Here is a 21,464-nt window from a genome sequence, read left to right as displayed (position 1 = left end):
CTTAGACTGGGGGGGACGAAACCCTCGGAATGAGAGAATTCTAGGAAATGGCTAGTTCTGAATGCGGTAATTGGCTGCTGCTGTTTCTGAGTCAGTCAGGACTTGGCAAACACATTGTCTGTCCAGAGAGAGCGGCAGGCAGTGACTTTTTTTAAATATTGATCCTAGTTAGTGGAATTTATTGGTTCATGTCAGATTATTTAACCTAAGGAAGGCATATGGAACTTGTGCGAGTGGGCAACTCTCTCAGCCTGCTGGTAGCCACGTTATATCCTGAGGCACTTCTGCTGGCCGTGGGAGGTACCCTGCACACACTGCTTATGGGCTAGGTTGTCTAAACTTTGACTTGGATAACTAGTTCTTGTCTACCTAAAATGTACATGAAATGTCAGTCTTTTGGGTTTGTTTTTTTTTAAGTTTTCTGTGTGTTAAACATGGAGAGTCTTTGTGTGAGAGGGAGAAAGAGCTGCCTTTTTCTAGTGGATGGAGACGTGCCTTAGGTGTTTGCAAGTTCCGAAGGGTAGACCCTATGTTACTATTATCTATTCAGCTTATTAATCAACAATATTAGGGATACATCAGTGTCAAAATAATATAATTTGATTGAACCATAATTTCCCCACATAAGACATGAAGATTGAGACAAATGTCTGCTTGAAATGGGTTTGTATAACAAAATATTATCTATTCAGTGATATTACTACGCTTATTTGAAAAGAAGCACCGTCACTAATTCAGTTCAATACAAACATAACTTTATTTTTGCTTAAATGCCAATGAAATAACTGTACAAATTCATTGTGTAACATTTACTGTTAGAAATTAAAACACATTTCTGGTTATAGAAATACTGTTCACAATTGGAAAGTTGTGATTTCTCTGATACCAGTGGTTGTAAATGGTCTACAGCCCTCATGGACACCTAGGAGAAGTAGGTAGAGGACTCCAGTCTCAGTAGTGAGGTTTTCTGGGTTTTGCAGCACCTTCATGCTACAATAACTGGAAATTAAATGGCCTGAAATGAATGGAAAACATTGTATAAAGATTTGTAATATTAAGTGAATAATACTTTTTCAATGAACTTGTTCTTCAGTTTTCATTTCATGCTGTTTGCAAAACTTCATCTGTAGTATATCGAGTACCTTTGCCACATAATTTAAATTATTTTCCTAGAGAGAACAGAACCATGCGTGCAACTATTTCTACTCACTGATGGTGCAGATGTCAAGGAGAATACCACTCATGCTCGTCCTTACAAAGCAAGGATTTGGGCATGTTCAATGCCATGGACTGAATTAATTTTTTTTAAAAGTCACAAGGTTCAAGGATTGTATCAATGACAGCTTCACAACTAATTGCTTAATTGGTTTGTTACGTAACTCGCATTAGAAATTGGCTGATATTTAATTTTACTGATCAAAAAGTAGTAGTTCGATACATTCTGGCAGACTAGCGGTATTCTTTTAAGCATAATACATTAATATTTCTGATTTTTGGATGTCACTTGAAATAAAATTAAGGAGTTCCATTTCATTAATTTGTGTAGATAATTCCTTGTTGTTGGAGAGCGTCATGGCATTGAACATCTTGTGTTTTCCTCTACTTTTCTTTTTTTTTTTTTTTTTTTTTAAATATGGAGAGTGAGAAATAACTTGCCTGCAGTCTCTAAGTCAAGACGGAGCACAAAGAGCTATCAGCCCCTGCCGCTTTCCCCATGCTGAAGCTGGACCATGTTGCTGTCTCAGTTTACACCCTCTTAGCAGACATCATGGCATTGTCATATTTAATTCCTAAATTCAAAACTGTTGTTCTTCATATTTAAAATATCCTAATACATATGAAGCAAACATAGATACACATGCTAGCGATTTTTCTCAGGAATAACTTCTGATTAGTGAAACAGCTAGGTTTAGTTCCTTTATTTTTTCCCTTCCTTTTGCATGTCGCCATAACTTACAAAGGATCTGTGCTGCTATATTACAAGAATTGCTCACTGGCAAGTCAAGCAAGACAATGCAGATATGATACAGGCCTTCTATTTTTTTCCAGTTGTTTAATGACAAAATCATACGTGAAATCAGTACTTAAAATTCTGATGTTTTATTCTGTGCAGGTAAAATTAAAAATTTAAATACAAAATAAGCACATTTTTAAAAACAAAATCATAGGTTAGTTTTACTCAATTAAGACATATTAAAATAAGTAGCAGCTTAGTATCAAGACATTAGTGTGCACTTCTTTAATGAAGAACTGTTATTTTCTTTAGATCAGAGTCAGAACTTTGAATTTCTTGTGTTGTGATTCATTGTTTGACCTGGATGTCTTAACTCCAGCTATGTATCACAGGAATAAACTCAATAATTTTCACAAGATACAAGCTCTTAGCCGATAAACATTGCCACCGCATTAAGCGTTACAACATAAAACAAATATGTCTGACGGATACTTGCTTTGGAGGGCACGTGAGTATTCTGAGCGTTTGTAGTGGATTCCTCTTTCCTGAAGGTAGCGGTTGTGCTTGGAGGCATTTTGGAGTAGTTTGTTGGCATTCCACTGGTGATGCTCAGAGTCATGGGGGTGGTGGGTGCTCCTGCTGGGCCCGGCAGGCTGGAGTTCAGCTGGGTGGAATCCGCGATGTAGATGGTGTGTGTGGCTGCTGCTTCTTGGGAGCTGACTTTCCTGGTTGTCGGATCTTCTGGATAGAGGAGCAGCGGTCGGTCCGTGCTCGTGAACAGCACGGTTTGGCTTAAGGTTGCCAAGCTAGTCACCTCCTTAGCTTTAAATTGTTTATGCATTCTTGTCATTATGGTTGGTTCAGTTGTCACTGGAGAAGTAGCTCTGTCTGCTGCCTTCATTCCTTTGATCATGAGGCTGGAGTCTGTACCTGTGGGAGCTGCTGGGGTTGGGGTGGCACCCAGCCAAAGCCCAGACTGGTTGGCACAGGGAGCCCCTATAACACTGGCGGCCGTGTCCTGCACCCACTTCAGCAAGTAGGGGATATTTTGTCTATCGCTGCAGGACCATGGGTTGTTATAGAGCGTGACCACTCGCAGCTGAAGGAGCTGGTCAAAAGCTTTGTCGGGAATGTACGTGAACTTGTTGTTGTGCAGGTAGAGGCTTGTGAGGTGTTGTAGTCTCACCAGTGTTCCCGGGAGTATCTGGGACAAGAAGTTGCTGGAGAGATCCACCATCTCGATGTTGTAGGGCATGTTGGTTGGAACCGTCCAAAGTTTGTTGCTACTGAGGTTGAGAAACTTGAGACTGCTCAGTGTGTTGTTGATCAGAACAGCTCTTTCCACCATATTCCTGGAAACATCCAGCACTTTAAGATTCCACTGGTAAGCTGTATCAAGCTTCTGAAGAACTTTAATGTTGTTGTTTATGGCATATAATTCCCATAAAGACTTGGGCAGTTGAGCAGGAACATTCTTGAGCCAATTATTTGAAATATCAAGGGTCCTCAAATTGGTGAATCTCGTTAGCTGATGATCGAGATCTACGAACTGGTTAAAGGACAGATTTAAATATGTAATGTTGTCTTGAAGTCCGTGTGGCAGTACAGTTAAGTTTCTGCCTGAACAGTCCACATTCCTGTCATTTCCTGAGCATGTACAGTTAGAAGGACAGACACCCGAAACAGCGGGTATGAAAAACAGAAGGACCAGCAGACAGGTAGATGTATTCAGTGTCTGGTACTCCATTGCTGCCTGAAAATAAATATACCAAAACGACACCCTTTAAATCCGTGTAATATATTTTATTTCTTTGTAAGGGTTGTCTTTGCAATGACCACTTGCAGGAGAAATTAAGTAAAAAATATCAATAAACCCCTTTGTGGCACGGTCCTTTTTAGAATTGTTCAAGAGAGACTTTACAAAGCATCCCTTCATAGACTGTCATGTTGTCTGGCAGAATGAGACTTGTTTTTTCATCTCCCTTTCCCCCTCAAGCTCAAATGAGGGCTTTCTTCCGAAAATGCAAGTCTCTTCCAAATGTTATACAATGTCTGCTTCTTGTTTTTAGTGATTTCAAGCCTATATTATGTTTGGAATAATGTGTTCTTTTATACAGGATGAAAAAATGGCTGTCAACTGGATCTGCTTTACAAATCTCTGCAGTAATGTAGCAGTCCCCCCCATACATGCATGCCATTTGCTGAAGTAGAATTGGTTAAAATACATCTTAAATTGTTATGAATTTAGTTTGAAACCCGAATTCCACGTTCATATTAACATGCACGTTATTATTTTTCCTTATTATAGTGTAATTACATTCTCAAAGCTGGTAACACATGTCTGAAAGCTGAATTAATGTTAGTTAGAAATCTCTGACACTGCAGCAAATTTCTGGTGCAAGCATCTGTCATCAACTAATAATTTCAGTCTTATTTCTGTCTCTAATTTTGTAGCAGGTTTTTGCGAAGAAAAACAAAACAAACAAAAAACCCCCCCACAAAACTTACCGTAATCTCTTCTGCAATATCAGCACATCATTTCTGCGGGAGATTTAAGCTTAGAGGTCGCCTTGTTCTGGAGCCTGGCTCCAGTTGCCGTCTGTGGGTTGTGCTGCCTCTTCAGCTGCATCGTACTGCTGCTGCCGGGGGCTCCGCAACCACCTGATCCGCGCTGCCTGGCAGACTGCAGAGCTGGCGGAGCTGCTGCCTCCCGCTTCTTGCACAGCAAGCACAGTCAGGAAAATAGTTGGGGTTTGTAATTTGGATCGGTTAACTTCTCCGTTATCCGTCTTTTAGGCTGGTTTAATGCATCAAAACATAACACGTAAGGTTGCCTACATAAGCAGCACCGAATGAAATTCCTGGAGGCTCTTTTAGATGAAGCTATGATTCCATTTAAATGTTCCTATTTAAAAAGTCATGTTAAGTTTCGTTCTTTTTTACCTTCAGTTAACCTCTCCTCCTGCAATAAAAGTTAACGTTAATTTAGGCTTCATATCTCAAGCTTTTTTAAGCTATGCTGCCAGAAAATCTTTTCATAATTTTCAAATACTCCGTTTTCTACTCCTCAGATCAGGCTGTCACTATATTGTCAGGTATAATAGCTCAGCTTGTAGGATTTTACAGATTTCTGTAGGAAATCTATATCTGAATTTCTCCAAGCAGTATGGTAAAAGTGGATGTAGTTTACAATGCTCTTAATTTTAACATGGTGTAATGCAACAAGCCTTAAAAAAATCTTGGTGTAATTGGCGTGCTATTCTTTAAGCATGCACGATCTTACAGCTTATATAAACAGTAAGAAAACTTTGAAAATATCTTTTCCTATGTCCCTTGCATGCACAGCAGCCTAGAATTGCGTTTGCATAACTCACGACATAAATTTTTAGTGGTAGTTTAAAGATTTTGAACTTTATTGTTATGATACGTGCAAACATGTGCTCTGTGCCACATGCACAGATAGATTCCCTCCCCGAGGCAGGGACTCAAAACTACAAACTCTGCCATTTTGCAGAGATGTCCCGGAAGGCCAGCTTCAGCGTGGAGCAGCTTCTTCCCAGAAATCTAAACATTCAATAGTGATTAAAAAAAATTAATTAATTTGCCTCTGAGACCACCTTTCTGCTTCCCAGCAAGAAGTTAGCTTATCAAAGTGCCCGGCTCTAGACAAGCCTGTGAGCTTCCTCAGGGCCAGAAAGGAACACGTAAAGCACTTAGACACCTTGAGTTAAAGGAATCTCACGTCCATCCAACATGAAATTAATTTTTAAAGTTTATATTAATAATACTGTGTGCACTCTGAAAATACTCCTTCAGAGGAAGAAACTACTGAAGGCACTCAGCTAGTTCTGCTGATCATTTGCTTGGGTGGTCTGCAAACTGTTTCTGTTTTATCTATAAAAATCAAAAGTATTTAGGGAAAAGAAGGCCTTTTTGTAGTTGTTCTTCAGGTGTTTGAAACCATTTTGGTTTTTAGAGACCACTGTGTAACTGTTTACTCGCACCGTTCTTTGCTTTACCACCCCAGATAGTGGGAAGTGACTGGAGGTTTTACACCAGTAAATGTTTTGGCAATGTTTGATCCGAAGGAAATCTTGTTGCTATTGGTAAAGAACCACTGATGGCTGTTGGGAGGATTTGTTTCAGACCCCTGTAGTCCGTTGTTACCAGGTTGTTACCCTGTCACATGCAGAAAACAGGCCTTTGTATTAAAGACGATATGTACATGTCCAGGCATATAGACTTTGTTTTGAATTCAGAGCTTTGTATCTAGGCAAATATTCAGTTGTGCTTTAAGTGACCAAAACATCTTTGAATTAGAAAGCTTTATTAAAATTAACTTGAATTCATTGCATTCTCTTACACAGCCTTGCAGAACAAACAATTTTGAGAAGCTCAGAGTACCTCTAATGCTGTACTGGTTCTTGAAAGCTCCATGTCTGTGTATGTTACATATATATATATATATATATATATATGTAACATACATATATATGTTGTATACATATATATATGTATACAAACACAGAGGTATGCACACTCTGTCTTCTGTACTCTCTGAAATCTGGACTCACAAGTGACAGTAACCAGCGGGCACAATCTAATCTGTGCTGTATTTTGAAATTATTTGCTTCAGGCAGAAGCAGGTTGTTCCCTTCTGTGAAAGCTGAAGTTAAGAAACCCTGGGGAAGTGCCCGTGCTGCGGTCTCACTGTTCTCGCCTGCACCAGCTTCTCCTTTTTTCACTTATTAGAAGAATACTTCTTTTAAGAAAAAAGTGAAGTATGCTGGCAATCAGTGTTGGCAGCCTCCAAAGGCTTGTTCCGGCTGCGGCAGCTGGGGCGGTGGTTCCTCAATCTCCTGAATAAGTAGCTCGGGTGGTGGGGGCAGCGGTTCCTCCGTTTCTGAGGGCAATTCCTGGCAATTGCTGCCATCTGAACGCTGATCCCCAGCTGGTTCCCTGAGCCAGTCGGGGGGAGGTGGCAGATCCAGGGAGTCGGGTGAAGCCACTGGGTGAGGACAGGAGTCAGGCGCAGCGCTTGCTGCTTCAGCGCTGGGAGCTGGAGAGGCACCTGGCTTGGAAACACCAGCCACCGAGCTGTCTTCGGCTGGTGGAGGCGCCTGGCTGTTTTCCTGGCTGGCAGCGCAGTGGGATGGTTTCTCCGATGCAGTGGGATCCTGCTGTAGGGCTGTGTCTTGTTTCCATTTCCAAGGTAACATAAATAAAACTGAAGAACGCTTGGTAGCCTGGTGAGAGTCCATGAAGACATCTGGTGTGTCTCCATCCGCAAATGGAGAGCGACCTGCCCAATTGGAATCAACATGAACTGGCCTCTTGCAGCATTTCCACAGGAGAATTATAATAATAGCCATTATCATACTAAGCAAAATGATGCCAATTATCAGTGCTGCTATCCAGCCGCCATCGCTTGGTTCTGCCTGTGCTTTGGGGAACGGAGGCGGTGTCGTAACAGCCAGTGCTCCGCCGGATTTGTGTGAAGGGGGTCCTGCTGCTTGCAATGCGTACAGAGGGGCTTTCTCTGCTCTTGGACTCCTCATACTGGTGTTGGCATTTCTTCTGTTCACGGAAACGTTTTGAGGAGTTGCTGTAGAAAGCGATTTCCAGATTTCTCCATAGAAGAGAATCAGTATTAGGTGGCTGTTGGCCATTTTGCTGCAGCCTCTTTAAATATGTCCTCTCCTATAGCAGGAATGAAAGAGAACATATTAACTTGAAAAACGCATTTGTTGTATTTTTATACCCTGCTGACACCAGGCAATTTTACATTAATACTATAGTAGTGAAAATATTAGACCCAGTGGTTAAAATTTCGTGTCTGTTCCCTTTTGCAAAATCAGGAGGTTTGACGCTGACTTTACAAACAACAAGCCGATTTTCAACATCATTGATCATTCTAATTAAGTGACTTTTTAAAAAATAATGTCTTGGTTATTATTACCTTTTTTTCACCTTATCAGAAAAAGGCATCAGCAGAGAAGTTCTAACGGTGTTTCAAAGCAACATTTATCTGTCAGGTAAATGGTTATGGGCCTGGAACAAAATACAAAACAGTCCCAGCTGTATTGACAAACAGGATTGTCACGGGTAAAGAAAATTGTCCTGTTTTCATGGGTATAAGCCGAGACCTAAGTGAAAGGCTCTTTACGGTTCTCTTAAACTTATTTCCTGTTCTTGCCTTTCTTCATCAGTTAAGGGTAGAGTGTAATAATTTTTAAAAAGTTTCCAAATACCGATGCTGTGATGGAACAGCATTCTGATTTTAAACTCTTTCATAATGAAATTCCTGCATGTGGAAGACTTTTTATAATGGAGGAGATTGTGTTAAGTTGTTGGCATGAAACAGCTTTCGGTTTCTTCTTCTACTGTTCAGAGGTCAGGTCTCTGAATGTCCCTGTATGAAATAAATAATATAAAATACATCCACTACATAGCATTTTTCTATCTGAAGTTACTTTTATACAATTTGAGCTAATTTATTAGTTACTATAATGCTAGTCATGTGAAGCTGTTTCTGGGAAATTAATATGTGTAAATCTTCGTGGGTTTACAAATATACAAAATTAAATTTCTGAGGTAACAGTGTAAACACCTATGAGCAGTAAATGAATGCTTCTTGAGAACATTATGATCTAAACTCTGTAAGGTTTATAACAGTTTAAAAGTGATTCAGTTTAATTTTCATTCTGCTCCCATCTTTTCAAAATATAGTCAAATAATAATTACAAGTAGAGTTTATGATGGTTCACAGCAGCAATATCAAAGAACACGTGTTTGAAGCCCGAATACTTTTAAGATACAGACATTCAACAAGAGCTTTGAATACACCCTGAAGTTGGGACATACAGAGTGCAGTTCCATTTCAGACCAAATAATACAAATATTAAGCCTTTCCATCTTGAAGTTGATTCTTACCTGCACATTTGTCTTCTATCAAGCAAGCATCGTCTGTTTTGCTTGAAGCCTTAGACGGACAGACCGTGTGCTGAAAGTCAAGCAGCTTAAAATGGCTCGTTTCATGTTGAAGGAGGTTTCTGCAGCTGAAGAGGAAGTTTATCAACACTTGCTGCAGGAAGTGTCAAGAGTTGGGAGATTACTAAGAGCCTTATCGCAGAGCTTGCATGCTTTACCAGCGAACTTTTCAGCTCTGTCGCTTTTATGAGACTCAAATATTTAAATGTTTGTGGCTTTTGTCCTGTATGTGCAGAAATTCATTGTGCTTTATGTAGAAATTCATAAATACTTGTTTGTCTGTTGAAAATAGTTATAGTTAACTTCTGTGCGAATCAAAAATTATGCAAGTTTGGATTGGATTTGAATCTTACTGATTTAATTTCAGTGGTGGGTTTGGTGTGCTGTCATGCTTATTAGTGGAAAAGCAACCGTAGGTTCCTTACAGTGAGTCATAGAATGCTATCTGATTACAGGGTGCTGGCTTGCTTATGCGTCTTCATTTCTGTAGTTGCGTGGAAAGGCAGATAACTGCAGATTCCACCCTTGTCTGGCCCCTGCTCTGCGTGTTGTTATTCCGCCTGGACAGCTTCGGTACCTGCTGCCGTCGTTAGTGGTGGGCTGTGCTCTCTGGGCAGCTCTTCTCCCACTGTCTGTCTTTGTCCGTACCATTTTGTGTAACCCAAACTACTTACTTTTGTCTCCTTGAGCATTTTTGCCTAGAAAGGCTGCCTGGCCAAAAGAAACCTGCACAAATACGTCCTCGCAGCATTTTGCAAGTGTTTTCTGCCAGTGCCAAGCAGCTACTGCCAGATCCTTCTGCACTTCATCTTCTCCTGCTTTTCCTGTTCTGTCCCCCTTCTGCTTGCACTAGTTCTCTTTTTCAGACTCTCCCTGCTCCTGCAGCAAACCCAAATCCTGATCCTGTACTCACATTATGACTCAGTTTCTTGTCTGATTCCTTCATCTCATCCCCATCCTCTTCAGCCCGCAGTGTCTCCACCTATCTTTTGCCACAGTTCCCACCTCATTGACAGTTCTTTTTCCTCCCTGTTTTTCCTTCCTTCCTTACACTGATACGATCATGATTCTTTCCTTTTTTGCCTGCTTTTTTCATGACCCTTCTGGTTTACCCCTTTAACCTGCTGCCCACTGTGTTCCTGTGGGCAGGCTGGCTAACTGTGGGTTTCGTTCTCCTGTTTTAGCTGTTACCTACCAAGCAGTGAGTGGTTTTACACCAGGTTAGGTTCTCATCTTTGCTATCTCACGTTCTTTTTTTAGTACTTGCACAGTCTCTGCTGTTCCCTCCTGTGCTCATGGTCATTTTGGGGAAGGAAAAGGCAAATGTAGTGCAGCATCCCCCAACCCTGCCCTTTTGCTCTCTCTGTCACCAGTGGGAGATGTTCTCAGTTCATCTCCTGGAGGCACTGGGTTGTTCTCAACCATTTGTCACAGTTTGCCCTTATTCTTCTCCCAGCCTTTCTCCTCATGTTGTAGAAATGCCTGAGGTAGTGCCCCGTCCTCCCGTTCTACTGGTGCGGTGTGTGCTGGGCCTCCTCCCTGTGACCTCTAAGGTCTGAATACGTGGTTTGTGGCAAGATTAATTGGAATTTGCCCTGTAGTTGGGTTTTGGTGTCTAGTTTGGTTTTTTTTTTTTCCATCTCCAATTAACTTATTTTCTAATGACTCCCAGCTCTGGGCTAAGCTTGTAAACTCCATCCAGTTTTATCTTCCTTGCTACACAAACCACCTTTGTCACAGGCAGTTGCGTGGTTTTTGAGATCTTGCGCTCTCTTGGCTTCCCCGAATACTGTCTTCTCTCTGCTCCTCTGTGGTTTCTTGACCTGCCCTTCCAGCTAAGTTTATGGTGATGTAATGGAAGGTGAATTGAGGATGCAGTCTTATGTCCTGATTCTTTCAAACTCAGACAACCATCTCCTGTGTCAGAAATGTTTACTACAGATGCCCGGGATGTTTAGAACTTTGTCACTCTGCAATTTTAACACTTGTAGCCATGGTGCAACACATCTTCTTTAAACACAAGGAGCTTGTGCAAAACTTCTTGTGTTTCCTTAAAATAACAAAGCTCTGCTCTAGTGAGGGCCAGATACAGACATCTCCCCAGAAATATGGGGAAAATCAGGTCTCTCTGGGAATAAAGAAATGAAAAGTTGTTGTGGTTCTTGAAGAAATTTTTGGCATGTTCTAATTGGTTGTATTTAGGACAAAGTGGAGTGTGTTTCTGTGTGGATGTTTCCGTGATGCAAGAAATCACAGCTAGTCATCAGAGGAGACCTTTACTGACCTTCAGCAAATGTAGGAATATAATATTCTAAAATGCCTTCTTTAATATTTTTTGTAATATTTTGACTTGGAGAAATAGTACCAGGTTATTTAAAAATTGATACTGCTAGTTTATTGGAGATAACAAATTGAAACAGTTCTCATATTCTAACATGTAATACAAACTTCATATACTCATACACAAAGTCGAAACATGATTCAGATCTCAGTCTGGTTCAAAAGCTATTAAGCTGGTTTAAGAAGTCCTTGATGGAAAAACCTGAAAGAGCATTTTGAGAGAGGCTGGTTCCTGGCTCAGTAGTCGCATTGAAGTTGTGACTGAGTTATGGTTTTCTTAAAATCCCGCCCTGCCTATGGCTGTGTAGCACCTGGTGGGATGGTATGTTTATTAGGCTAACAGTCCTTTTTTTTTCCTCCTCATGATCTTTGAGAATGGACAAACTTCGGTCCTTTTGTTTTATCCTGTTCAGCTTCTCTCACCATGGTTTCTGGTCAAAGGAGTAAAACCGGTTTTGCCATTATTTATAAAAAGCTATTTAACACCATCTTATTGCCTTCTAGATCTACAGGTTGCTACAGCATTTTCACTATCATAAACAAAAAACCCCTAAGACCTGAATTTAGTTTTCCTGTGTTAACATTCATGTTGTTACTTGAAAGCTAACTTTTTGCCTCATATTAATGATGTAAAAAAGACAAAAGATGAGTTTTTACCTGTGAGTTAAATCTCAACTACAAAATTGGTTAAAATGGGTTTGTGTGTCTTTAAGGGTTCTTTGTTTTCCTGTTCATTATCTGTTTCTTTAGTGAGTTTCTCAGTAGTTTCATCGTCAGTTTTCCTTTGGATCGCAGCATCCCTCCCTGCTATTAAGTCTTGCATTATCAGTTCGGTTCCCGCTGTCTCCTTAGGCATCCTCTGCCACGTTCCTGCTGCAGTTGGCCATAAACTGTTAGTCGCCAGAATATCGCCATTGCTCCTGGGCCGACGTTTTCCTTGCTGAATTTTTTTGAGATAGGACATTTTGTTTGCTATTACAACTGTTGACAGAAATAAGAAGGTGCAGATAAGCACAAGTACTGCTATTATAATGAAACAAATCAGTACAAGAGACTTATTGTCTTCACATGTTTCTTTTGTCATTGTGCTCTTGGGTTTGCTGGTGTTCCTGGGTCCTCCAGCTGCTGAAACAGCACTTCTGGTGGGGGAAAATGTTGAATTTTGGGCCGTTGTGGAGGATAAGGACTGCAGGGTGCTGTTCTGCATTTCAAAAGTAGTCATTTTGCTGCTGAAATTGATGCTCAGAGGAGAATTTGTGTTGGCTTCTGTTACGTTCTGGCTTCCGCTTTGGTTTTGGCTGATAGGGTTCCAGGTTTCATTTATAACCCAAGGATAATTGGTATGGTTTGCACTTGTTTGCAAACACAAAGAAGAGATTATCAGGACAGGGAAGATGAAGTGTGGTTTATTATGTCTCTTTGTCTTCATCTTCCTATTTAGTCACCTGCAAAAATACAAATTATGGTATTAGTTTAGCAAATGCTGGTTCTTAGAGGATTGAATCAGACTTCTGAGGGAACAGCGGGCAGCAGCCTTTTTGATGGGAAAAAAAAAATGTAACTTGACCTCATTTTTAGTGGATGTAGGAGGACAAGTTCAAGTACTTGATATTCTGAAAGAAGAGGTTGTTTCAAACTTCTGACAGTTTGAGGTTTATAGAAAATATATGAGGATTAAAAAAGAACATGGAGCAAAGAGAGAAAGGAAAGCGTTTCCTACTAACTCCCGCGTGAGGTAGAGACGGGCTCAGTGGCGGTTCCTCCTCTGTAACGCTGGCCATATTACAGCTGTGAGCTCCTCACTTCTGCTTTTACACAGTGAAAGGAGAAACCCAGGTGAAGTTTGCAGATTACTGCTTCTTACTTTCCTGTGTTCCCCTGAATGTGGGAAGTGTAACCATGCTTGTAAAGATGGTTGAGTGAAAAACGTTAAATCTAAAATGTTCCTCTAAGTGTCGGCAGTTTGGGGCACAGCACAGCGAACTGGAGGATTTCATAAATACCTAGGAAAAGCTTTGTTCTCTAATTTTTCTGCTTTATTGCACAAAAGGCTATTTATCACAAATGTACGTCTCAAATTTTTCTCCCAAACATGCTACAGACTGTGACATTTTCTTTAAAATGCCTGAGATACTTACGCAAATTATATTACCATGAGTGTGTTCCGCTTTACATTTGTGTAGTATTCAGTTTTGTACCTGTTGAATCTGTCTGTAGGGCAAGAAACTGATCTTTAGGTCAGTCTGGTACTGAGATAATAACCTCAAAATAATAGTGACAGACCAGCCGAGCAGTGAACCGCTGCTGCTTCGGCCGGGCTGCGTGTCAGAGACGTGCAGAGCTTAAGGCTCGTTATCCCAGGCGATGTCTCTCCTTCACCTGTCTCCATCAACAGAACAAAGTGTGTCCTTTGAGTGTTACAGTCTACATTTGGTTCAAATATAAATCCTATAGAGAATGACCAAAAGGAACAGTGCTGTTTGGATAAATATGTTTGTTCTTGAAGCTATTACTGTAAAGGTAACAAAGCATATCGGTGAATTGGTAAGATTAGGTAATTTTGAAATGTTCCAGACAATGTTTCTTTTATTGTAGTCAAATTTAGCATGCCTACCAAAGAACTTGCTATATTCGCTCCCAAAAATCCGAGGGGAGAGCTTACCTACCTGGCAGCATCCAGACAGCAGCCCCTTGCGGTGCTGGTGTCCTGCGGGAGAGCGAGGGGTGACGTGCCTGGAGTGTAACCAGGGAGCAGACGATGGGTGTCCCTCCCTATGTGACAAAGGAGAAGCTAAAGATATGTGTATCTTTTACTTTGCAGCTCACCCGTAACATAAAATTAAACTCCATTCTGAGATGAATCCTTACTGTTGAGTTTGAACTAGAAACCACCTTAGTATCAACTACAGCTCACAGGGAATTTATCTTTGTATGGTAAAGGTTGCCTGGATGATGCCTTGTAGCATATTTTAAAAAGGAAAAAAAAGCAAAACCAGCAAAGCCTTTTTTTTTTTGGAAACACAACACATTTCCCATAAAGTTTCTGCATGCAGAACCGAGCTGCGTTTGCCGGCGCAGATACACTCCAACGTTTAATGTCACTGTCTGAGAGCTGCAGATCTCTTTCTGCCTGCTCCCTCCGAGGGTACAGCGAGTCCAGTGTTCATTGTAGCGTTCTAGACCAGATGTGCTTTTCTTAAAAATAAACAAACCGATGCTAAGGGCTTTGCTTAAAATTGTGAGAGCAAAGGAGCTGATCATTAAAGAACTGTTTTTTTTTTTCTTTTTAGTTCAAGCCTTTGTGCCTAGGTATTGATAGGGTCTTCTGTCAGCGCACAGTAGGATCTGCAGTGCGTAGGAACAACAGAGCTGAGTAGCGACTGTCACTGGTCACGCTGGGGAGTCTGATTATGAATAACCTTTAACATTACTAAAAATACAGTTATATCAGCTTCCTTAATTCAGTTGGAGATAATATTTTTACAGTTTGTTACTATTTTTCAGGTACTTGAACTTCTTTAAAAATACTTTTGCATATCATTTTCTACAAAATCTAAGAAACTTTGAAGTGGAACTTAAAATAGGAGAAGGAAAATGTGTACTTACCCTGCCAAGACGTAGCCAAAAGAAACGTGATGTTTCAGATAGTTAATCCTTTAACAATAAAATTTCTTTGTGCGTATATTTGCTCTTGGGATGCGAATGACCATTAACCTAAAGCAAGTAGATTTAGGCAATGCTGGTATTTTTTAAGCAAATCTGTAACTGAAATTACATGTCGTTTACTCTAAGTGGAGAACTAAAACCACAGAGATGACACACTTCCTTTTTGTAACAACTATACCATGACACGTTAGAGGGGGAAAAACACCAGCTTGCCCAAATTAGCTCTTCGAACAACAGGAAGTAAAACAAGGGGAAAAAAAGTCTCTTCGGCAGACAGATTTTCTACGCTCATGAAGTTTGTCTCCTCCGATATCCTACGCTCAGGGGTTTTACCTTGGGTGTTACCAAGAGCGGTGTCCCAGTACGCTCACAACTGCATACGTGCTCACAGTATTTGTGAGCTCTTTCCCTGGCCTGTTGACTTGCCTTGAAAGGGTTGAGCCCATCCTAGCTTGAAACGGTGGCAGGTTTTTAAAAGTTCCTTCGATGTTCACGAGCTAGTGTTGAGTTTGATTTTTAATTAATTCCTCCCAGTAGAATTTTGTCTGCTCTGCTAACTCTGGGGGGACTTGTTTTAAGCAGATCACTCATAAAATTCAGAGAATCATTAGACAAGAATAAAAGGTTCTTAATATTTATATATAATCTGATTTTTTTTCTGGAAAGAGTTATTTTGTAGACAGATCCTCAGAGGACTGCCCATTCTTAGGAACACTCTGCCAAGTGTTAGTGTGCTGCAGTATGCAGCAAATGAAATGACTTTGAGACCCTTTGAACAAGTTGGTATGTGGATGCTTAATCTTATTATGACTTCTGAAATACATTTATTTTTCCACATATAAAAGTAGATATAACTTGAATCTCTAGAGAGGTTAAAAAGACAGCTAGAGGGACTTGTACTTTCATCTTAAAAGAAACTCTGAGCTCTTTTCATGTAATCCAGTTTTGATCCAATTGATGCACTCACTGTTGCTCTCCAGCACGGATTTTATTTTTCCCGTTAGTCGAATGAACCTCCTGTCTGCCTGGAGGTTGCTTGGCGGTGGTAGGTCGCGTGGCACTTGAAAATGAAGTTGAGTTGAATCCCAAATCAAGCTTCATCGTACTGGGCACCAGACTTGGTTGGCGTGTGGCGTGGTGGAACAGTAGCAGATGCCTTTAGGCTGCAGCCGCCGGTCCAGCGTCATTGCTTTGATGGATGGTTTTTTTAGAACTATGTGAAAGATCAGTCTGGTTTAGCATAGCAGTAGTATGTGTAATACATCGCTCAAATGTCTGTAATGTGGATCTAAAATGCAAACCCAACAATGTCTGTCTTGTTTTCTTGCAGATTCAAGACTGGTCAGATCAACGGAGATTTATTGATATACCACGTGCTGCTAACTCTGAAGCCATACTATGCAAAGCCATATGAAATTGTAGTGGACCTCACACACGCTGGCCCCAGTAATCGCTTTAAAACAGACTTTCTTTCTAAATGGTTTGTAGTTTTTCCAGGCTTTGCTTACGAAAATGTCTCAGCGGTTTTTATTTATAACTGTAACTCTTGGGTCAGAGAATACACCAAATACCATGAAAGGCTCTTGACAGGTTTGAAAGGAAGCAAAAGGCTTATTTTCATAGACTCTCCGGGGAAGCTGGCAGAGCACATCGAGCACGACCAGCAGAAGCTCCCAGCGGCTACCTTGGCGTTGGAGGAGGACTTGAAAGTATTTCACAATGCTCTCAAACTGGCTCATAAAGACACCAAAGTTTCTATTAAAGTAAGTCCTTTTAACGCTGTTCCTAGTTAACTGTTGTATTTTTATAAGGATTTGAGTGTGATTTTACTGTTTCTTTATTCTCCTGTCTTGAGGAGAAGTCACAACTTATTAGTATGTCTCTTTAGGAAGTATAAAATTTCATACATTTATCTCCATAAAATTAGAAGTGTCAGACTTTTCTCTCTTTGTATTGCTAACAATAGGTGCTGAGCCACTTTTCTGTTCTCTTTCTAAGGTTGGGTCCACAGCTGTGCAGGTGACGTCAGCAGAGCGGACTAGAGTCCTGGGACAGACAGTGTTTCTAAATGATATATACTATGCCTCGGAAATCGAGGAAATATGTCTTGTTGATGAGAACCAGTTTACCTTGACCATTGCCAACCAAGGCACACCGCTCACCTTCATGCATCAGGAGTGCGAAGCCATCGTTAGGTCCATCATTCACATACGGACCCGGTGGGAGCTCTCCCAGCCCGACTCCATCCCGCAGCACACTAAAATTCGCCCGAAGGACGTCCCTGGGACACTCCTGAACATCGCGCTGCTCAACCTGGGGAGCTCAGACCCCAGTCTGCGGTACAGATCTTTTCAATTCATATCAACTTCGGGCAAAAATGTGAATTTTTTTCCAAGGTTTTCTTAGTGTTAGCGAATCCCTCTTGAACAAAACAATCTTTCTTTCACCACAGCTCCATAAGATGTACTTTTTAATATAAAGAAAGTTTGAGGTTTCTGTAGGTGCAGGCAGACTGTAACTGGGTAACTGAAGGCGTATAGGAAGCTTTATTTCTCTTTACAAGGAGAAATTATTCTGCTTTGCAGTGTATGTTTGTTAGGTACATTTGATTTTTTTGATGTAATTTGATTTTCACGTGTCCTTCAAGTCCTTCAAACATACTCTTTAACATCACCAGAAATTGTTTAAAGCAAGTAGAGTAATTTTTATTCCTCCAAGGCAAATGTTGTTGTCTCTGAATCTTACCTGGTGCAGGGAAAAAGTTCGGGTTTAGATGTAATCGCTTATACGGCAGGATTGATTTTATTTTTAATATGTCAGTACTACTTCTGTGATGCCTTGGTGTAATGTATATATTTTAAAATGTACAAGAACACTATTACAAGTCACGTTGCTTGCTTTGTTACAGGTCTGCTGCCTATAATCTTCTCTGTGCCTTAACCTGTACCTTTAATTTAAAGATTGAGGGCCAGTTACTGGAAACTTCAGGTCTGTGTATTCCTGCCAACAACACACTATTTATTGTATCTATTAGTAAGACTCTTGCAGCTAACGAACCACACCTTACCTTAGAGTTCTTGGAGGAGTGTATTTCTGGATTTAGCAAATCTAGTAAGTAACACTGGTATTCCTTCATGCTAACTGTGAATTTGAAAAGATCTAAGTTGGCAGCTGTCTGGCGTAGTCAGTTAAGCTTCCTCGTGTCAGAGTCACAAGCAGTTTAACTCGCAAGTGCTTCTTTAGAGCTGTTTTAGCTGATTTCAAGATTATCCATTTATGTCTGTTTCCTAATAATCGAGTTGTGTAATCCTCTGGAGCCAGGCAGTTTCACAAACTGGAATGGTGTCTGTTGGAGAAGATCGTTGCTTTCCGTGCCTGAATGTGCACTTTCCCATGAAATAGATTTTTTAAAAAAAAAAAAAAAAAAAAGAGGCAAGTGCGTTTTACACTTTGAAATTAATGTTCTAACAAGTTTTACTGGGCATCTCACTTGTTTCGAGGATTCAGTTCATTCAGAGAGATCACAGTAGATCCCTGTTTGTAGTTTTGCACAGTGAGTCCTTTGGAGAGGTCTCTGCCAGGCTGTTAGTGATTCGCAGGAGTAGAGAATATTGCAGAACAAAGTCAAAATTTGAGGTCCATGATAGTGAAGCTTTAAACTCGAGCAGATACGTACACTGAAGAGTTACAGGGTCCTTTAGTCGTATCAAAATTAATGTTTTCAGATTTATCGTATCTCTCAATTGTAAATGTGGTTCTGTTGCACCACTTTTGTCATCCTTTTTTTCCAGACATAGCACAGCTCTGACTTTACTGTTGGAAGCTGTTTAGAATACATTCTCAAGATTAAAAAGAAATTATCTGCAGTAGTCCCGCGTAATACTGAATGTACACATCTTTATGTCACACCTCTTAATAAGATATTAAAATGTCAACATCTCCTTGCCAGATCCCTACAGACGTTTCTTGGATGTCATTATTAGAGTATGTTTCTTTTTGAAGCTTATCTGTTTGCCCAGTATTATTTGCTCGGCTCTGGTAGTAATTATTTTAGACAGTAGAACTGAAAAGCGCTCACAAATGATAATTTACTTACAAATAGAGACCGGTGCTGCTTCTGTGTTACAAAGTGGATTTTTATTTCAGGTATTGAACTGAAACATCTTTGTCTGGAGTATATGACTCCCTGGCTGTCGAATCTGGTCCGGTTCTGTAAACACAATGATGATGCTAAGCGCCAGCGGGTCACTGCTATTCTTGATAAGCTTATAACAATGACAATAAATGAAAAGCAGATGTATCCTTCCATTCAAGCTAAGATATGGGGAAGTCTTGGACAGGTACAAATTCTGCATAATTTATTGCACTTTGTTTGTAAGCAGATTATAGAGTTTTTAACCACTTAAATGTTAATGCAGAAAAATAAAATTAATCTTGATGTGACCTAAGTGTATTAGCTGCTTGGAGAGCAGTGTGCGAGTCCTTCTGGAGTTTCCATTCTGTAAAATACTTCATAAAATCATCAATGAGCTCTGGCTTCTAGGAATGTGTTCCTGGCCCCCACTGAGAATTGAAAATTAAAAATCTTTGGTAATTATTTCATCAAAGCTGACATCATCTCTGCCACCCATGAAGGAGGTGCTTAGGCAAACGAGACCAGCTTTACTTGCTGCGGCCAGGCTTGCTCACAAGCTTTGTATCGACTTTCTCATTGTCATACTATTTTTATTTTTTTTAACTGGCATCCAAACTGATGCAGCCCAGCATCCCTGAGAATGCAGAAGAACTGTCAAATGGATGCATGAGGGCATTTTCTTGCTTGGTCTAATTGGCCAAAAGCAAAATTAAAAAAAAAAAAAAATCAATGTATTTTGAAAGCTTAAATCCCATTGAGAGCAATATGACTGTTATGTCCAGTATGAAAGTCTGTTAACAGGTAAATCTGGAGAAGACAAAATTAAAAGATTAATATTCCACAGCAGTCGATGGAAATTTTATCATTGACTTAAAATTTCAAACCGTTTTCATAATATAATGAGAGCTGAATTTGAACCAATACCGAAATAGCATTAATCTTAGCCGGCACATTACATGTACAGTTCTCTGTGCGCTTGGACAGATTTGAATCTTACCGGTATATATTTCTCTCTCTTTTTTTTTTCTGTACATGAGAAGAAACTTGTTTTACTTGTAGCTCTATTCATGTACGGCTAGTAATCTAAGCAAAATATTTTACAGACAAGATCCTGCTTATTTCTTGGAATTATGTTTTTTTTCCCCTGTGTCTTCTTACTAGGTTCAGCATTTTATGAATAGTTATACTTTAAATTGGAAAAAAAATAAAAATAATACAAACCAAATTATAGTTTCTGCACAGTTATGAAGCACTTTGATCTGGAGTAAAACCTGGTGGAATTAATCTTTATACTTCTGATATTTACATTGGACTTTTTTCCAAAAGGATAGCAAATCACTAAAACTGATGCTTGAATTTATGATAGTTATGCATCTGCAGCTGAAAAAATGAAGGATTGCCTGTTTAAAAGGTGGTTTTCTGGGGAAAAATAAAGTTAATCTGACTGATAAAAAAGGAATTATTTTTTTTCTTTAATAGATAACAGATCTCCTTGACGTAGTGCTGGACAGTTTCATCAAAACTAGTGCCACAGGGGGCTTAGGATCCATAAAGGCGGAGGTTATGGCAGACACAGCTGTAGCGCTTGCTTCTGGAAACGTCAAATTGGTTTCGAGCAAAGTGAGTTCCCTCTTTGCCTTAATTTCCTTTTATATAATAATGTCAACTTGTATAACAATGTGACACTGAGATGCTGTCTGATAACTCACTACAGGCAATGATTCCATAACCATGATAAAACAGGTTGCAAGCAATAGAACAATTCCAATGTTAAATTGTTTTTACCGAAGTTTTGAGCTGTGCTCTTCGTGCGAGTGAAACGAAATGGTTGTTCTCTTTCCAGGTGATTGGAAGGATGTGTAAAATAATCGACAAGACTTGCCTGTCGCCAACTCCTACGCTGGAGCAGCACCTGATGTGGGATGACATTGCTATTCTGGCCCGTTACATGCTGATGCTCTCCTTTAACAACTCCCTGGACGTGGCTGCCCATCTCCCCTACCTCTTCCACGTAGTCACTTTGTTGGTGGCCACGGGTCCCCTTTCTCTCAGAGCTTCCACTCACGGGCTCGTCATCAACATCATCCATTCTCTTTGCACTTGCTCACAGCTTCACTTCAGTGGTAAGAGGTTTTTTTTCAGATTTTCAATTTAGCTGATTGCTCCTTAGCTTGTTGAAGAAGTATTTGGGTTGTTTTTCTCTCTTTAAACTATTCTGAGAGTTTGAAAAGACCACGTTGTTGTTCAGCTCACACACAGATCAGAATGAGGATCTGATCTACAACAAATGAGTATGGAATTAACAAATGACTGTCTGGTTTAGAGCAGGTGCATAATGTAAATTGTTTGTAGAACGGGTTTTAGAAAAAGAGAAGAAAG

General features: G+C 40.2%; 4 protein-coding genes across 15 annotated transcripts in view; 1 reads left to right on the top strand and 3 right to left on the bottom strand.

Annotated features, from left to right (window-relative positions):
- Positions 1–21,464, top strand: part of NF1 (neurofibromin 1) — a 96,519-nt gene that overhangs the window by 52,472 nt on the left and 22,583 nt on the right. For all 9 annotated transcript variants that reach the window (XR_012588468.1, XM_074595724.1, XM_074595720.1 and 6 more), the window contains 6 exons: positions 16,281–16,713; positions 16,949–17,289; positions 17,859–18,061; positions 19,097–19,290; positions 20,565–20,705; positions 20,929–21,208. Coding sequence is in view for 8 of the 9 variants with exons in the window: in XM_074595724.1 (XP_074451825.1) it covers positions 16,281–16,713; positions 16,949–17,289; positions 17,859–18,061; positions 19,097–19,290; positions 20,565–20,705; positions 20,929–21,208 (1,592 nt within the window). In the remaining variant the exon portion in view is untranslated. The remainder of the gene's footprint in view (positions 1–16,280; positions 16,714–16,948; positions 17,290–17,858; positions 18,062–19,096; positions 19,291–20,564; positions 20,706–20,928; positions 21,209–21,464) is intronic.
- Positions 739–5,177, bottom strand: OMG (oligodendrocyte myelin glycoprotein). Its single transcript, XM_074595730.1, has 2 exons — positions 4,463–5,177; positions 739–3,707 (listed from the first exon to the last, which is right to left on the bottom strand). The coding sequence occupies exon 2, from the start codon at positions 3,699–3,701 to the stop codon at positions 2,382–2,384; it is 1,320 nt and encodes a 439-aa protein (XP_074451831.1). The 5' UTR covers positions 3,702–3,707; positions 4,463–5,177; the 3' UTR covers positions 739–2,381.
- On the bottom strand, positions 6,606–9,026 carry EVI2B (ecotropic viral integration site 2B). 2 transcript variants are annotated; one of them, XM_074595732.1, is made up of 3 exons: positions 8,888–8,929; positions 7,914–8,005; positions 6,606–7,654 (listed from the first exon to the last, which is right to left on the bottom strand). In XM_074595732.1, exon 3 carries the CDS (start codon positions 7,621–7,623, stop codon positions 6,748–6,750), a length of 876 nt encoding a protein of 291 aa, XP_074451833.1. In that variant the 5' UTR covers positions 7,624–7,654; positions 7,914–8,005; positions 8,888–8,929; the 3' UTR covers positions 6,606–6,747. The 2 variants fall into 2 exon arrangements, with proteins under 2 accessions (XP_074451833.1, XP_074451832.1); XM_074595731.1 differs by lacking the exon at positions 7,914–8,005 and having other exon boundaries at positions 8,888–9,026.
- On the bottom strand, positions 11,316–15,085 carry EVI2A (ecotropic viral integration site 2A). 3 transcript variants are annotated; one of them, XR_012588469.1, is made up of 3 exons: positions 14,891–15,085; positions 13,951–14,056; positions 11,316–12,729 (listed from the first exon to the last, which is right to left on the bottom strand). XR_012588469.1 is itself a non-coding variant. In XM_074595733.1 (2 exons), the coding sequence occupies exon 2, from the start codon at positions 12,711–12,713 to the stop codon at positions 11,949–11,951; it is 765 nt and encodes a 254-aa protein (XP_074451834.1). In that variant the 5' UTR covers positions 12,714–12,729; positions 14,891–15,026; the 3' UTR covers positions 11,816–11,948. The 3 variants fall into 3 exon arrangements, 2 of the variants coding, with proteins under 2 accessions (XP_074451834.1, XP_074451836.1); XM_074595733.1 differs by lacking the exon at positions 13,951–14,056 and having other exon boundaries at positions 11,816–12,729; positions 14,891–15,026; XM_074595735.1 differs by lacking the exon at positions 14,891–15,085 and having other exon boundaries at positions 11,816–12,729; positions 13,951–14,049.

The sequence above is a fragment of the Larus michahellis genome, chromosome 7 (genome assembly GCF_964199755.1).
Source record: "Larus michahellis chromosome 7, bLarMic1.1, whole genome shotgun sequence".
In the NCBI taxonomy this organism is placed as follows: domain Eukaryota; kingdom Metazoa; phylum Chordata; class Aves; order Charadriiformes; family Laridae; genus Larus; species Larus michahellis.
The sequence above is the reverse complement of the archived record's forward strand: the minus strand, read 5'-3'. Positions and strand labels throughout refer to the sequence as shown.